The 16,036-nt window shown below is 63.4% G+C and overlaps 2 protein-coding genes across 2 annotated transcripts; both read left to right on the top strand.

The window, feature by feature from the left end:
* The first annotated feature begins 1,041 nt into the window (after positions 1–1,041).
* Positions 1,042–5,126, top strand: MFRP (membrane frizzled-related protein). The gene is made up of 13 exons (XM_075172960.1): positions 1,042–1,095; positions 1,199–1,310; positions 1,530–1,658; positions 2,019–2,180; positions 2,261–2,504; positions 2,599–2,729; positions 2,886–3,011; positions 3,165–3,241; positions 3,381–3,529; positions 3,723–3,853; positions 4,399–4,533; positions 4,696–4,823; positions 4,902–5,126. Exons 1-13 carry the CDS (start codon positions 1,042–1,044, stop codon positions 5,124–5,126), a joined length of 1,803 nt encoding a protein of 600 aa, XP_075029061.1.
* A 2,177-nt stretch (positions 5,127–7,303) lies between these two features.
* On the top strand, positions 7,304–10,160 carry C1QTNF5 (C1q and TNF related 5). The gene is made up of 3 exons (XM_075172702.1): positions 7,304–7,411; positions 8,304–8,536; positions 9,123–10,160. Exons 2-3 carry the CDS (start codon positions 8,323–8,325, stop codon positions 9,638–9,640), a joined length of 732 nt encoding a protein of 243 aa, XP_075028803.1. The 5' UTR covers positions 7,304–7,411; positions 8,304–8,322; the 3' UTR covers positions 9,641–10,160.
* Positions 10,161–16,036: the final 5,876 nt, after the last annotated feature.

Genomic DNA, 16,036 nt, shown 5'->3' with positions numbered 1-16,036 from the left:
GCGTTGCTGCTTGGCAGGTGGCTTGTTTACTGTGTAAGCAAGATGGGTGGGAAGTGTCTCGTACAAGGGAGACTCGTGCAGGAATAAATTTTAGCTTGAACAGAGCGCTGTGTACATGTGCTTGTCTCTGGGCGGGCAGACGAAGGACTGTGGCTTCAGCAGCGGGAGGGAAAAACCACTACCAGTGCTGGAGCAGCCTGCCCGTGCGTGGCTCCAGAGGCCCAGGAGCACCCGTGCCCCAGGGCTTTCCTGGAACAAGGGAGATGTGAGTGCAGGCTGTAGTCCCTCTCCTCCAGCCACCCATGGTGCCCGGAGGCAAAGGGAGCCTTTCCTCCTCCTCCAGCCCTGCAGAGCTCCCCAGTGCCCATGCTCTTTCCCCAAAGCCCCTGAACAATGGCCCCTTTCTCCCCTGCTTAGGGACGGAGACGGGCACTGAGGCATTAAGGGGCAGCGGGAATGCAGGTGGCAGGCCTCAGGCACCCAGTGCCAGGGACACTCAAGGGAAGGAGGGACACATTCAGCCTGGGCTCCCTGACACAGCCCCTTCAGTGCCGCCCTGCACCAGTGGGGAGCCCGGAGGCAGCAGGCAAACCAATAGCCCCTCTATACACCCGAAAGCAGGGTCCCCGGCGGGACGGGCTCCCAGTGGGGCGGATGCGAGCACACCTTCCCCTTTAAGAAGCCGGTTCTCCGTGCCAGAGCCTGACCTCGGCATCCTCAGCTGAGCTGGATTAACGGGGCGAGGGGGAAGGGGCTTGCAGAGGGGACTGGGGCTGCCGGCCTCCCAGGGTTTCCAGCACTGTGGTGCGGTAGGCATGGCCCTCGGGGCTCCATGGGGTCCGGTGCTGGGGCGGCACGTGTAGGCACAGCTGGCGCTGCCACTGCCTCTGCCCCGGTGTGTGGAGCGGGGGTCCCCACATGGCCACAGGGCCAATGGGGTCAGCCGGGGAGGAGCAGGTGGTGGGGCAGGAGGCTGTGCCGGGGGGGCAGAGCACTCTAGGGAGGCTTTTAGCCAGGCTGCACTGGGAATCGCCCGCTACAATGAAAGACTTCACCGAAATCACGCTTTGCCCCGAGGCTCTGGACAACAGCAAGGTAGGGCTGAGGGGGGGGGTGCTGCCTAGGGGTCCCCACCTAGCCACCCGTGGGTCCCCGCAGCATGCTCCCCGTGGTGCCATGCGCACTCACTCTCCTGCAGACCGAGTTCTGCAACCCCGTCTTCGAGGGCGAGGAGCCCCGGGCAGTGCCTAGTGCCAAGCGCCCACCAGACGAGGACAGGACCAGCCCCGTGTCACCCCAGGACAGCCTCGGTACCAGCCTGGGGTTTGTACATATGCCCCTGCCCACGGGGCTGCCGGGAGCAGCCATGAGTCTGGGAGCGGGGTGGTGGGGCAAGCTTCCCATAAGGCTCTGAGGCCGCTTAGGGGACCCACTAGCACCCCGGGGACAGCCAGCTTTCAGGGAGGTGGCAGGGTGGGGGTATGGCTAGCAGCCCCCCAGCTCTGCCCGCTTTCCTCGCCCTCCCGCAGGCCGGCAGCTCTGCAGCCAGGCAGGCTGGCGGTACCACGCCGACTGCAAGTTCACCTGGCTCTGCGTGGCTCTGATGAGCGCCATCCTCCTCTTCCTCATCGTGCTCCTGCTGGGCATCATCATCCACCGTGAGTGCCCGAGCAGGGAGGGCTGGGGGACAGGCTGTGACCATGGAGTGGGGGACACAGAACTGGCTCAGAGGGGGAGAGGGGCACAGTGAGGGCATCCATCCTCTCAGGGTCTGCGCATCGTGCGGAGAGAGTGCCCCCATGCTCAGGGGCAAGGAGGATCTCCACCTCCCTAGGATGTGGAAAGGTCACTGGACCCTATGAGAGCTGTCTGGGGTCCCCTGGGACCTGCACATGTGTGGGGTAGCGGGGGAGCACAGGACATGGGGCTGGGTGGGCTTCCCAAGCTCCTTCCCCACCCACACTGCAGCTATCTCTCCCTGCTGGGGCTGAGCTATCCCTGCTCTTCCCTGGGCACAGAGCTGACATCCCCACAGCCACCCAGCACCCCAGTTGCAGCCCTGCCTGCCCATGGCACCGCCGCCACCACCGCAGCACCCATCCAAAGGGACCCCTCAGCCCTCAAAACAGCTGCCACCCCAACCCAGAGCTGGCTGCCCACAGCCGGCACACCAGCACCGGGTAAGTCCCATGTGGGGCAATGTGCCAGGACAGCAGTGCCCTGCAGCACTAGCTCATGCCCATGCTGTTGCCCCGTGCAGCCTGCGGCGGGACCCTGCGGGGCCCCGAGGGCTCCTTCAGCTCTCCCAATTACCCCGGCCCCTACCCGCCTGACACACTCTGCATCTGGCGCATCGAGGTGGGTCCCGGCCTCGCCATCCAGCTGAAGATGGAGACGTTCAGCGTGGAGGGCACTGCCTCCTGCCTCTTTGACCGTGTGGAGCTCTATGAGGAGCAGGGGGCTGGCGGTACGGATCCTGCCCCGGCTCATGGGGGGCCAACCAGGTAGAGCCCCTTGCACCTAGGGAGCGTGGTGGTGCAGTGGGGAGGGGGCACCATCTCCAGGGGCGAGCAGTGTCGCCCCTTGTTGTGCCCCCAGGTTTTGTGGCAACGTGGCCCCCCCCACCTTCAACACCAACTCCAACCACCTGCGCGTCACCTTTGTCTCTGACAGCAGTGTGGGCGCCCCAGGCTTCAGCGCCCGCTACCGTGCCGTGGCCCCCAGTGAGAGTGAGTACCCCCGCCCCTGGGCACTGCCAGGACTCCTTGCTGCGGGCAGGCAGTGGGTAGCACCAGGGGGTCTCCCGAAATGCCCGGGGCACTGGGCAGGGCAGGGTGCCCAGTGGGACGCCACCACCAGCCTGGCCATCTCTGCCTGCGCTGCAGAGAGCTGTGCCTGGGATGAGCACTTGTGTGACCAGGGGCTCTGCCTCCACCTGGGCTTCGTCTGCGATGGCTTCCATGACTGCGCGGACAAGAGTGATGAGGCCAACTGCAGCCTGAAACACAAAGGTGGGCCAGCCCCCTGCCTGCAGCCCACAGCCCCTGTGGCACCCGGCCAGAGGGCATGGCGATTGGCAGTGGAAGGCAGGGGCAGGGGAGTGGGGAGATGGGGTGAAGGGAGAGGGGCAGGGGGTAAAGCTGCATGTGTGTGTGTCCCTCCAGAGTGCGGGGGGCCGCTGACTGCCTTGGAGGGGCACTTCTCCACCCCGAGCCATCCCCAGCCATACCCACACCAGCAGGTGAGAGAAAGGATGCTGGCAGGATGGAGGCGGGAGGAGGGTGAGGGTGGGCAGGGAGGAAGGCAACCTCCCACCGGAAAGAGCTGGGGGTGCCCCTGCCCAGCTTCATGGGTGTCGCTGGCTGCCCCCTGCCCTGCAGCTGTGCCTCTGGCAGATCTCAGTGCCCGTGGGCCACGTCATCGACCTGCACTTCCACAACTTCAGCCTGGAGTCGCATGAGGACTGCAGCTTCGACTTCGTGGAGGTGCACGACAGCGCAGGAACAGGGGCTGCCAGCCTCCTGGGCAGGTACAGGCACACCCCTGATATCTCCGACCCTGCTGCACCAGCCTGTGTGCACTGGGCTCCCATGGCTCAGCTGGGGAAACTGAGGCACGGGGCAGGCTGGTGAGGAGAAGCTACCGGAGGACAGGGTTTGGGGAAGTGCTGGTTGGCCCAGCTGCCCACCCTGACCTCATCCCTCGCCCCACGACCCCGGCAGGTTCTGCGGCCACCAGCTGCCACCCACCCTGACCTCCTCACGCCATGTCATGACCGTCCTCTTCGTGGCGGACGAGGGAGTAGCAGATGACGGGTTCTTCGCCACCTACCAAGCCCGCAATGCCACAGAAAGTAGGTAGCGAAGCAGGGGCACAGGCTGCCCAGAGGGGCTGTGAAGTCACCATCCTTGGGGGTTTTCAAGGCCAGACTGGATAAAGCTCTGGAAAAAACTGCTCTCACCCCATAGCTGACCCTGCTTGGAGCAGGAGGTTGGACTACAGGCCCCTGGGTTCCCTTCTCACCTGAATTACCCTGTGACCCTATTGATCCTAGCCATGGGGTTGTGGCCTGGAAGGGCTCACCTGCACACAGGCATGATCCATCACCTGAGGGCTGCCCCCAAAAAACTCAGGGAATTTGGGATCCCCCTAAGCTGGGCCAGCAAAGGTCACCTATCGGCCATGGCTGCCAGGTGGCAGTGCCACATCCACTCACCTGGATGTACCCGGCCAGTAACCAAGAAGAGTGGAGACAGGGGTGGTCAGCACGGGAACAGGCTGACTCCCAGCAGGGAGGCCAGCTGCCCTTGGCATGACCCAGGCCACGGCCAGCCAGCTCTCTGCCTGTGCCCATGCCCAAGCCCATGCCCTGCCGTGCTGGCCCCTCTCATCTTACAGAGACCTGCAGCCCCACGGAGTTTTCCTGTGGAAATGGTGAGTGCCGGGTGCTGGAGTCCGTGTGTGATGGCTGGCACGACTGCCCCGACGGCACCGACGAGCTGAACTGCACTGGGGTATCCTACCCGGCCTTCGGTGAGTGCCACCCCCGGGTGCTCCACTCAGCACTCAGCCCCCCCTGAGCCCACCTGACCCGGGAGACACGTTGGCAGCTGCCCCGGCGCTCACATCTGCCCAAGGCATACCTGGTGGGCATCACTGCTGCTATAAGAAGTGAAGCACCTCACTCTGTTGCAGGGTCTGTCTGTGAGCCTGTGGAGGTGGAGATGTGCCTGGGGCTGGGCTACAATGCCACCTCCTTCCCCAACATCTGGCTGGCCATCCCGGACCAGGAGGGAGCCGCCGAGGTGCTGCAGGACTACCAGGTGAGCTGTCCAGGGGCTGCATGTGGGTCTGCCCACACCATATCACACCGTGCCACGCTCACTGCCACTCTCCCGCAGACGCTGATGGAACTCGCCTGCTACCAGCACCTCCGCCTCCTCATCTGCAGCCTCTTCGTCCCCAAGTGCACCCCAGATGGGGGTGTCCTGCAGCCCTGCCGAGCCGTGTGCCTGGCTGCCGAGCTGCGGTGCCAACAGTCCCTCGGCCTCCTCGGCATCCTCTGGCCCATCAACTGCAACATCCTGCCTGATTCCAATGATCCCATAGAGTGTTTCCAACCCTGACCCAGCAAGAGAAGAGGAGCAGGGGCTGAAGCAGCCTGCCCAGAGCCGCTCCCCCACCCCAAATGTCCCTCCCATCCTCCTCCTGTTGCAAATACCCAGCTGCTGGGGTGACCCCCATCAGCAGCACCCCATTGCCTAGCTCCTCACCTGCCCTGGGGTCAGCCCCTCTGCTCAGTGCTCAGCTCAGTGCCCAGATGCCATGGGCTTGCCCACAGGACCAAGTCCTTAGAGAGCAGGTGCCCCTTCCCAGCCTTGCTACAGGGAAAGGCTTGTGCTGGAGGGGCTGTGCCCACAGGTTGCAGCTGTGCTGGGGACACCACGCAAAGGCCCCCTCCCAAATAGCAAGACAGCGGCAAGAGGCTTGGGCGCTGCCTCCCCATCCTCAGCCAACCCCAGGTGTGCTGGCTAGAGCTGCACATGGTTCCCAGCCCACTTCTCTCTTTCAGCCTCTCCAGGCTGTGCATGGCCTCTTTCCCGCAGCCCTCGGGCAGCTGCTAGCCTAGCAGGGGAGGGGTTAATGGTGCCCAAATGGAAAAAGGCTGGGCTGAGGTGAGCCAGGCTGCAGGCAGAAGAGCCCAGGGCTGCCCATATCCTGCAGCCCCAAAACCAGCAGAATAAAGAGCATGAGCAGCTGACACACCTGATGGAGCAGGTGGCTCATTTGGGGAGGGTCTGTGTGTGGGTCCTGCCAGATCCCAGGGGAAACTGAGGCATGGGCCAAGGGAGGGAAGCCAGGGCTAGCAGGGGGTCTGAGCAGGAATGGAGGGGCACAGGGGAGACTGCCTGGCTGCAGGGGGGAACAGGCTGCTGGCTGTGCCCTCAACGGGCTGAGGGGCTTGCAGGGCCCCAGGGAGATGGATGGGTCTCGGAGGGGGTCAGGCTAGCAGCCCCACAGTGCAGGCAGGGGATCCTGCCCCAACAAGGGCTGTGGCCCTGCTGGCTGAGCTGGCCGTGCTGGCTTCAGGCCACCCTGATGGCCACAGGCCTGGCAACACCCCGCAGCCACAAACCAGCTCCCAACTGGCCAAAAACAACAGCCCCTTCACACCTTGGAAGAGAGGAGCCGGGCAGCTCCCTGCCAGCACCCAGCCTGGCCCCGGGCATCCAGGGTAGGAAGGCTCATCTGGCAATGTCACCTGCGCTGCTGCGGGCACCAGCACAGGGAGGAGAAAGCCAGCAGTGCTGGCATGCTTCCCGCTGCCCTCTCCCGCCCTGAGCGCATGGGAAAGTCCCCTGCCCAGCTGGGGTTACTGGGGCAGGACCCACTACGGTCAGCACCACTCTGCCCTTGCAGCTAGCTTGGCACCGCCATTCCCGCACAGCCACCCCCGCTCAGGGGGCTCGAGCCCACCTGGCTCCTTCGCTTCCTGCATGTCCCAGCTGCTGCAAGCTGGCCGCAGGGCATGGGGACTCCCCCCAGCCACAGGACCGCCCCACCGCTCAGCGTCTGATGGTGTCCCTTGGATGCACTCGGTGCTGGAACGAGTTAAAGGCAAGCTGGGAGTGCCTTTGAAAGCCCGGCACTGTCCCAGCTTTGCCGCACGCCCCGTGGTCCCCTAGGGCTAGCCCTGCTTCCTAGCATGGCCACAGTGCTGCTCTGCCTGCGCTTCCACCTGCCTGCTGCTGCCTGGCACATCCCTGCCCGCTCAGCCGCACACACTGCCTCTGGGCCCTATACCGGCACCCCTCGGCTGGCTCCTGCAGCTCCCCGCAGGTGTTCCCAGGGCTGGCACTGCCAGCCTGTACGCGCCCTGCCGTCCCTCTTGCCTCAGCCCCGCTGCCAGGGACAGCCCCAAGGCTGCCAGTCAGGGGACCCACACACCTCGAGGACTCCCTCTTCCTTCTCCCACTCCAACCCTGCCTGCCTTTGCTGGGTTTCCCCCCCTTGGCCTTTCTCTTGTTCTGCTTTCACTCTGCTGCCTGTTTTCTCTCATTTCCCTTCCCTCCATCCTGCTGCCCGGGTGCCCAGACGTGTTCAGCCAAGCTGGTTTGCAATTCATGCCTCCTCTCCCTTTGCCAGGCTGTTTTTCTCGCTCTCCCTTCCCCCTGCTTACAGCGCTTCCGACACCATGGGATTATTTTTCTTTTTCCCCTTGTCTTGTAGCTTTTGGCTCCCAAGGCCCTTGATTTCCTTTGGAGTTTGGGAGGAGAGACGTGAGGAGGAGGGGGGGGGTGGAGAGGCTGCCTTTCCTAGGGCCTTCGTCAGAGCAAAGTGGTCAGGAAGAGCCACAGCCCTTCCACGCCGGAGAGCAGCGAGGCGCTGGGGCAGGAGCCGCAGGATCGCAGTGAGTGGGGCAACCCAGCTCCGTCCACCCCGTGCCGGGGGTAGCTGGGACTCGCTGGGGTCCTGGCTCCGGCGCCTGGGCGGAGGAGAGACACTTTTCTCCTCCTTTTCCTCTTTGTTGCAGCCGTCGCGTCCAGGAGGGGGAAGAGAGCAGCTTTCCCGGGGCAAGGCCACGGGGAGGGGGCCAGCGCCAACCACGGGGCTCTGCTCTCACTGCGCTGGTGTGGGAAGGGCTGGGGGCAGCCCAGGCAGCAGGGTGGTCCCCGGCACCGGGGTGATCCGGCACGGCCGGGCATGCTGCAGCCTCAGACAGCTGTGCCCCAGGGAGCCAGCCGGGCGTGGAGCAGAGCTGCCAGCGGCAGGGATGCTGCCAAGGGCTGGGCCGCAACGCAGCCCCGTGCTCCCCAAGCTGCCGCCCCGCCACGCGCCGCCCAGATGCAACAACCCCACCCAACGCACGGCTTGCAGCTCACCCGCTGCCCTCCAGCTGACACCCCAACAGTCCCCCGCTGGCACCCCCACGCACCCCCACAGCCGGGCACCTTCCCGATGTGGCAGCTCCCATGCCAAACAGCCCCCCAACTGCATGCACAGAGCTACTGCCTCCCGCACCTGCCGCAGCTCCCTCCCCAGCTCCCTGGCCCCGGCACTCCCACGAGCCGTCCCGTGGAGGGGCATGCCGGTGGGCTGCAGGACGATGTGGTGGCACAGCTGGTGATGGGGATGCTGCAGCAGGTGCAGCCAGCGGTCAGGCCAAAAGGCAAGGGGGAAAGAAGGGAGGAACAGTCCCCCGCTGACCCCGGCACCCACTCCCTGCTGGGCACTGCAAGCCTGTTTCCCAGCCCTCTTCACTGAGGTCCCCAGAGCCGTTACCCCTCTCTGCCCCCTTCCAGCCCCTCCACGGCAGACAAGATGAAGCAGCTCTTCCTCCTCTTCCTCCTTGGGCTCGTCGCCAGCTCCTTGCAGATCGAAGACAACAAGATCCCTGGGCTGTGCTCAGGGCAGCCGGGCATCCCGGGGACCCCGGGCCTGCACGGGGGCCAGGGTCTGCCAGGCAGAGACGGACGAGACGGCCGGGACGGGGCAATGGGGATGCCGGGGGAGAAGGGCGAGATGGGCCCTCCTGGTAAGAAAGGAGATATCCCAACCGGGGAGGGGGACCTGCTCTGCCCTGCCTGTGGGGAATGCCCTCATGCCAGGGGGCAAGTCCTGGATGCTGGCACAGCCCCCCATTGCCAAACCGAGAGCGAACCCTGTAAAAGTGCCCTTTTCATGCCACCACCCTCCCTCCGGTCCTGCCTGTGGTAACCCTGTGCTCCTGCAACTGGTAAAGCTGCATTTCTCCCCATCCTCACTGCCATCCCTATCTTCCACCCCCTGCTTTAGGAGAGCCCACCAAGCTGTCCTGGAATACGGCTGCATCATCCCCGCCCTGGCTCCTGGGCTGGGGTTTCTCCCAGCCTGTGGGGGTTTCTCCAACTCTCTGTTGCTGCTGCACCTGCTTATCACGTGCACCTAGCCCTCCCCGCTTGTGCTGCTTCCCCAGGCAGAGCACTGGCCAAAGCGGGTATTCACCACCCGCATCCTGTGGGAGGCTTGTAAACCCATCGGGATGGGGGCTGGGCAGGAGGGCTGGGGGAGCTCAGATGGCGGGGGGCCATGCTGGTGGTGGTGGGTTAGAGGCAACCCTATCCCCCTCCTGCCTGCCCCAGGAGCGCCCGGTCCCCGTGGGGAGGTGGGCAGCCCCGGCGTAGACGGCATGCACGGCGAGAAGGGGGCGCAGGGCGAGTGCGCAGTGGCCCCCCGCTCGGCCTTCAGCGCCAAGCGCTCCGAGTCGCGCAGCCCGCCGCTGGCCGACCAGCCCATCCGCTTCGACGTGGTGCTCATCAACGAGCAGGGCCATTACGACCCTGCCACAGGCAAGTTCACCTGTGAGGTGCCCGGCCTCTACTACTTCGCCGTCCATGCCACCGTCTACCGCGCCAGCCTCCAGTTCGACATCATGAAGAATGGCCAGTCCATCGCCTCCTTCTTCCAGTACTATGGGAACTGGCCCAAGCCCACCTCGCTCTCAGGGGGGGCCCTGGTCCGCCTGGAGCCCGAGGACGAGGTGTGGGTGCAGGTGGGTGTGGGCGACTACATCGGCTTCTACGCCAGCGTGAAGACGGACAGCACCTTCACCGGCTTCCTCGTCTACTCCTACTGGCAAAACTCCGCTGTCTTTGCCTGAGCCTGCCCTCGGCTGCAGCCGGGACCAGGGCACATGCCCCTTCCCAGCCATCGGCGCCCTGGGGAGGGCGGCGCCAGGGTCCCGCTGCGTGTGAGCCGGGACACCGGGACCCCCGCCCCACTCCGCTGCTGCCGCGCAGTGCAGGGCAGGATTACAGCAGGCCCTTCTGCTGCCCTGGGGGTGGCGGGGAGCATCCCTTCAGCAGCGCTGTATAAGAGCTAAGTATTATCTCGGGCACCCGGCTCTGGAGCCGCAGTAACCTGGTTGTCGTATGTTACCCGCCATAGCCGCCTCGGCACGCAGCGTAGCCCCGCCGGCACGGGCATGGCGCCCCGGCCCGTGCTGCCAGCTTCTCCCCGCGCAGAGCGAGCCCCAGGTGCCTGGCCGCTGGCATGGCAAGGGGTCCGCCCCGCCGCGGTCCTGGCATGCCCGAGGGCTGGCAGTCACCCCCGCTCCCTGCCCCCCGGCCGCCCCGGCGCCTTCCCTTCCTCCTTCACCCTCAATAAAGGGCTCCTCAGCCACGCGTGTGCCTGCTGCCTGCGGTGACTGCGTGCCAGGTTCTGCCTGCTCCTCGGGTGCCGGCGGGGCCGTGCCGGGCTCGCCGGGCTGCTGGCACGCCTCTGGGGAGGCTGCTCCCGGCGGGCAGGGCTGCGTGGGTGCTGGGGGCCCGCGGGAGCAGCGAGGGGTGCGCGCGGTGCCAGGGGCCGGCAGGGCTGCGCCGCCCTGCCTGGGGGAGTCCCGGGCCGGGGGACGGGAGGGGACGGTCCCGGGCCGCCGCCCGCGGCAGCAGGGCCAGCGGGAGCCACTAGATGGAGGCATCGGCGTCCCTTAGCAAGGGCACGCGCCGCGGCGACAGTCCCCCGCGCACCCTCCCCAAAGCCTCGGGAGGTGCGCGGGGGCCGGAGAGATCCCCCCCACGCGCCCCGGCTCCCTGCGGCGCGACGGCGAGGACCCACGCCTTGCTGGGCGTGAGGGTCCGGCTCCTGCGAGGGCCACCCCGGTGGCAGCGGGCTCGCCCGGGGCGAGGCAGGGGCCTGGCCCGGCGGTGGGGAGCGAAGGCGGGGGGGGGACGCTGGCCCCACGCTCCCGGGACGGTGCTTGCGGGCCCCCCTTCCTGCCTGCCCCCCCGCCAGCCCAGTGTGAACGCGGTGACCCGCCTCTGAGAAAGGTCCCTACTTCTGGCAGGGGAATGAAGAGCTTCCTCATTCCTGCCCAAAATAGGTCCCTGCGGGGACCAGCCAGAGAGGGGGCTTTTGGCCAGGGGCCGAACTCCTTAATGGGCCCTGCTGCCGGACAGGGCTGGGGACGGCTGCTCCGCCCGGCCGTGGGGCGGCAGCTGGGCTGGGCTCTTCTGGCCATGCCAGCAGGACCTTGCAGGCGCTCACTAACCCGGGACCCTGTTTACATGGCCAGACCAGCCACCTCTCTTCTGGCCCGGCTTCCCTGCTGCCCCCCAAGCCGTGCTGCATGGAGTGCCCAGGACTATGGCCGTGCCCACCCAGGATGAACAAACCCTGCAGGAACTGGGGCAGGCTGGCAGCAGGCGTGGGGCCAGGCTGTGTGCTGCTGTGGAGGGCCAGCGCCTCCCCCAAAGGGGGCTGCCCACAGCCCCACGCTCCCCACCCTGGGACTGGGGACCATGCAGGGACCTGGGGCCAAGGGCATGTCACTGCAACCTGCCTGGCTGTATGGGACTGGGGGGGATGCACAGTCCGGCAGTGCCAAGGGCCACCCCCAACCCACAGGGGCCTGTGGAGGTGCTGGGACCAGAGATGAAGCCTTGCCGCCCCGGGGTGCAGAGGGGCTCTGCTAGCCATCTTGCAGGCTCGTCTTCCCAGCCCCAGCCGCAGGATTGGGTTACAGCGGAAGCGTCTATTTAGGTTGACAATGGCCTTTTCTGTAAGCAGAGCCGCCCAGGGGCAAACAATGCCGCAGAGCAGATCGATGGCCGGTGCTGTCTATTCTGGGAGGAGGAAAATGACTTTTCTTGAGACAAGGCCAGGAGAGGTGGGGGGGCTGGGAGCATCCTCTGGTCCCTATCACGATATGGGGAAGCACAGCTAACAGAGGCAGCCACAAAAATAGCACTTGGCACAGCAGTTTCTGGGCTCTGCTTTCTTTGAGATGCCCTTGGTCTCCTGGACACTTTGTCTGGGATCATTGGGGACTGCTGGGAACCCCCTGAGGAACACAGGGGTGCCTGTTGCTGCCTGGGGAGGATGAGGAAGAGGATAAGGAAAAGATAAGGATAAGGGAAGGAGAGCCACAGGAGACCTTGACTTCTGGCAAGTTTCTAGTAAGCTCCAGCTGCTTCTGACGAGCTCTACCAGCTGTCCCTTAGGAAGGGGTGCTTGAAGTCCCTGTTCCAGCTGAGCCCAAGTTAGAGAGGGGCCAGCATCCCTTAGCTAGTGTGAGGGAGAAGCCTATAAAAGAGCCAGGCTCAGCACACAGGTACTGTAGTGCAGCAGTTTGTGCAGAAAGGTGGGCTGTTTTGTGGGTTTTTTGTTTGGTTTGGGGTTTGTTTTTTTTGTTGGTTTTTTTTTTTTTACAAAAAAGTGCCAGCACCTCTTCTCAGAGCAGCACGCACATCCTTGGCACACCAAGGTCACAGTCCCTAGCAGCCATTGGAGTAACTCTTTCTGCAATGCTGGAGAACACAGCCTGGCTAGCCCTGAGCTGCAAAGGGTGCTTGGGGCCTCTGGCTGGGAGTGTTGCACCTGGCTGGCAGCCTGCAAGAGGTGTGTGGTTTTGCACATCTTAGAGCTGTGCTGCCAAGTGGACGAGCTGCTGGAGCAGGTCAGCAGGCTGCATGGCATTAGAGAGGGCATGAAAGAGATCAACTGGATCATCTCTGAGACCCTAAAGCTACAAGAGCCCAAACCTTCAACTATGGTGGCAGAGTGTGTGCCTGCCAGGTTTGAAAGTGGAAATGCCCTCGGTGGTGAAGGTTGTCCTGGTGACTCCCAGCAGCAGAAGGATGGCTCCTGCTCCACCCAAAAGCTTGTGGTTATGGCATAGGTTCACTGCCCTCATCGCTAATGAGGTGCAGGGAGCACTCTCCAGTCATCTTCACGTGACCTCTGTCAGCAGGCCAGCTGACCTGGTAAGGAGAGCTTTAAACCAGGAACGGCAGGGGAGGGGACAATCCTCACTCAGGTGGGGATGGGGTGGGCAAGCAAAGGGCTCAGGGCTGTGAACAGCAGAGACTCTTACCAACAAAACAGGGTTGAAGTGGAGTCACTGCAGCATAGGGGCACAGATAGGGCAGTGCCTGCAGGACAGTGTTGTGGGCAAGCTCTCATGGCCTTGCTGGGAAGTGGGCATGTACGGGGACCACTAATGCAGGCAGGATGGAGGGCAGGAGGAACTAGTGGGCTGTGAGCACTTATAGGGCTGCAGCCTCTTTGGGATGATGGCTGATGTGGCAGCTGGGGGCTGATGGGTCAGGATTAGCAGGCAGCTGTGTGGGTGTTTGCTACACGCAGCCTTATCAGGATGCAGCCTGCCTTCTTCAGGCATCTGGAAGAAGCTCCATGTCAGCCTGCCCTGGTCCTTACAGGGAGCTGGAATGCCCCCAATATCTGCTGGAGGGACAGCCCAGCAAGGCACAAGCAGCCCGGGAGGCTTCTGGAGCATGTTGACAACACCTTGCTGACATGGGTGATTGAGGAGAGGTGCTCTGCTGGGCCTCACAGACAAGGAAGGACTGGCCAGGGGAAGCTCAGGATCCTGCAAAAAGAAGAACAGACAAAAGCAGGACCACAACCCTGGATTTCAGGAGCACAGACACTGGCCTCTTCAGGGATCTGCTTGGGAGAACCCCATGTCCTGGAGAGAAGAGGTGTCCAACAGGACCAAGGATCAGCTTCTCCAAGCTCAAGCAGTCCATCCCAACAAGCAGGAATCAGAAGTGGCAGGTTATCTGCGTTGAACTAGGAGGAATAAGGAGACTGTCTGAGTATGCAGGGACGGGCCAGTTCAGCAGAAGAAAATGCCAAGTCCTGCACCTGGGGGGGAATAACCCTACGCATCAGCACACGCTGGTGGCTAACTGGCTGGAAAGCAACTTCCCAGAGAAGGCCCTGGGAATCCTGGTGGGCAACAAGTCTACTGCAAGCCAGCAGTGTGCCCGCATGGCAAGGAAGGCCACCAGCCTTCTGGGTTGCATTATGAGAAGCATTGCCAGCAGCTGGAGGGAGATGATCCTTCCCCTCTGCTCAGCACTGGTCAGGTACAGCTGCAGTGCTAGGTCCAGTGCTGGGCTCCCCAGTACAAGACATGGACATACTGCAGAGAGTCCAGCAAAGGGCTGGCCATCTTCTTTTATGAGGGTGATCAAACCCTGGCACAGGCTGCTCAGAGAGGTAGCAGAGTTTCCATCCATGGAGATATTCAGAACCTGACTGGCTACAGTCCTGTGCAACCCGCTCTAGCTGCCTCTGCCTGAGCAGGGGGCTGGACTGGATGATCTCGAGGTCCCTGCCAGCCTCGGCCACTCTGTGTCGCTGAGGCCTCGGCACTGCGGCTCCGAGGCGCTGGGATTGCCACTGTGTTCAGGGACCCGGTGTGGCTCCCCGTGCCAAGCTGCTAATGAGGGAGCAAAGCTGGTGCCCAGCAGCAGCCCAAAGGCCCTCCATGGTTTGGCTGCCAGTCATCATCACCTGCTCCCTCCCTGTTGGCCTGGTATCATTAGCTGCTCGTGCTGCTGCATATCTGCAGCGAGTGTCTGTCATGCCAGCTCCCTGCTGTCAGGCAGACGATGGCTGTTGTCCCTGGGCTGGGACTAGTGGCTCATTAGGGCGGGGGTGTTGTAGCTGGGCTGACAAAGGAATCCCAGGGATTTTTCCAGGGCCTGGGGGGGCCCAGGTTTCAGCAAGCTGTCAGCCCCCACCATCCCAGTGCTCCTAAACTGAAGTAACCTAGCAGAATCATGCTCTCTCTCCTTGGGGAAGGGAGAAGGGTCTTGGCATTATGATGGGCTGAGACCAGCCCACTTGGCTCACGCATGAGGCTCCCAAGCAAGCTCTGGAGCAGGGAGTACCCCCAGGGACTCCAGATCTCATGCCCTGGACTGGTCTGTGAGCATTGCTTCTGCTGGACACTCTCGCCAGACAGTGCAGCTGTGCACCAAAAGCCACAGTGTCAGAGCAGGCATGGCTGACCATCAGTCTCAGGGACCCTATGCGCTGCCCATCAGCCAGGAAGTGGTTGCATTTTCCTCTTGTAATTGCTTGCTGCTTGGCCAGTGAGTGAGCCAAGTGTGTGCAGGATGGCTCCTGGGAGAAGGCTGTGTCCTTCATATCCTGTCCTTGCTTGGCAGACTTGGCCGCAGTGGGCTGAGGCAGCTGAACACCTTCTCTGTCCCCCGCTGGGGCTGGCTTAGGGGGTGCTGGGCTGGGAGCACCCTGCTTGTGCAAGGGATGGCAGATGTTCCCCAGCTGGCCCAGTCCTCCTGCCCCAGGGCAGCTCTGCAGCCTCCCTGGGTGCCCAGCCTGCCTTGGCTCAAGATAGGAAGGCAGAGCAGTGCCTCAGTTTCCCCAGTTGTCTGGGCCCCTGCAGGGCTTGGGTGGGCTGCTGGCGTGGCCTTCCGTCCCATAACTGACAGAGCTGTGGTCCTGCAGCAGATGTCCATCTCTTTCTGGCCTCCCAGCAGCCCCCCTCTCCCCGCTGTGGTTTTCAGCCAGGGCGTGAGAGGATCCTGGTTAAAATTAGCTAGCTTGCTGGCATGACCTTGCCAAGGTAGGTGAGTTCAGGGCAGGGTGAGCCAGAACTCCTGGGGTCTCTGCCCATCAGGGTCCTGAAACATTTTTCCAAACAATTTGCAAGGAGGCTGGAGAAGCAGAGGGTACTTAAAAGCACACAGCAACCTGCCAAGAGCTCAGATCGTGGCCAGGGAGTAACTCATGGTGCAGTGAATGCATCTGCTCACCAGTAGCCCAGCGTGACTGAACTGCCACAGCCTTTCTGCAAGGCAAGACTGAGCCCTGTGCTGCCTGCTGCTCCACAACTCCTAGTGCTTCGGGTGCTGCCTCCATCCGTGGGACAGTCAGGCTTGCCAACACCCTCCATCGCAAGCTGCAGGACATCGAGGTGCCAAGGACACGCGGGAGCAGGGATTACACATCCCTGTACATGTTCCTGCCAGCCTAGGAAATCCCAGCCTCTCCATTTTGGGCTGCTCAGGCCCTGGGGAGCTCCAGCTCTGGAGAATCCGAGCACAAATCCCTTTGCTCCAGTACAGAGAGGAACTACTCCTGAAAAGAGACGATGCTGTGTGTACAAGCCCCTCCGCAAAGCAGCCATTGCTTGTCTCCTCACTAAACAGTTCAAAGTGACCTGAATTAGAAGTGGAGAAAAGATGCCCACCAGTCCTGGGACCATACCAGCAAGAGCTAC

This window comes from Calonectris borealis, chromosome 24 (genome assembly GCF_964195595.1).
Source record: "Calonectris borealis chromosome 24, bCalBor7.hap1.2, whole genome shotgun sequence".
Taxonomy (NCBI): Eukaryota; Metazoa; Chordata; class Aves; order Procellariiformes; family Procellariidae; genus Calonectris; species Calonectris borealis.
This window is presented reverse-complemented; position numbering and strand designations above follow the sequence as displayed.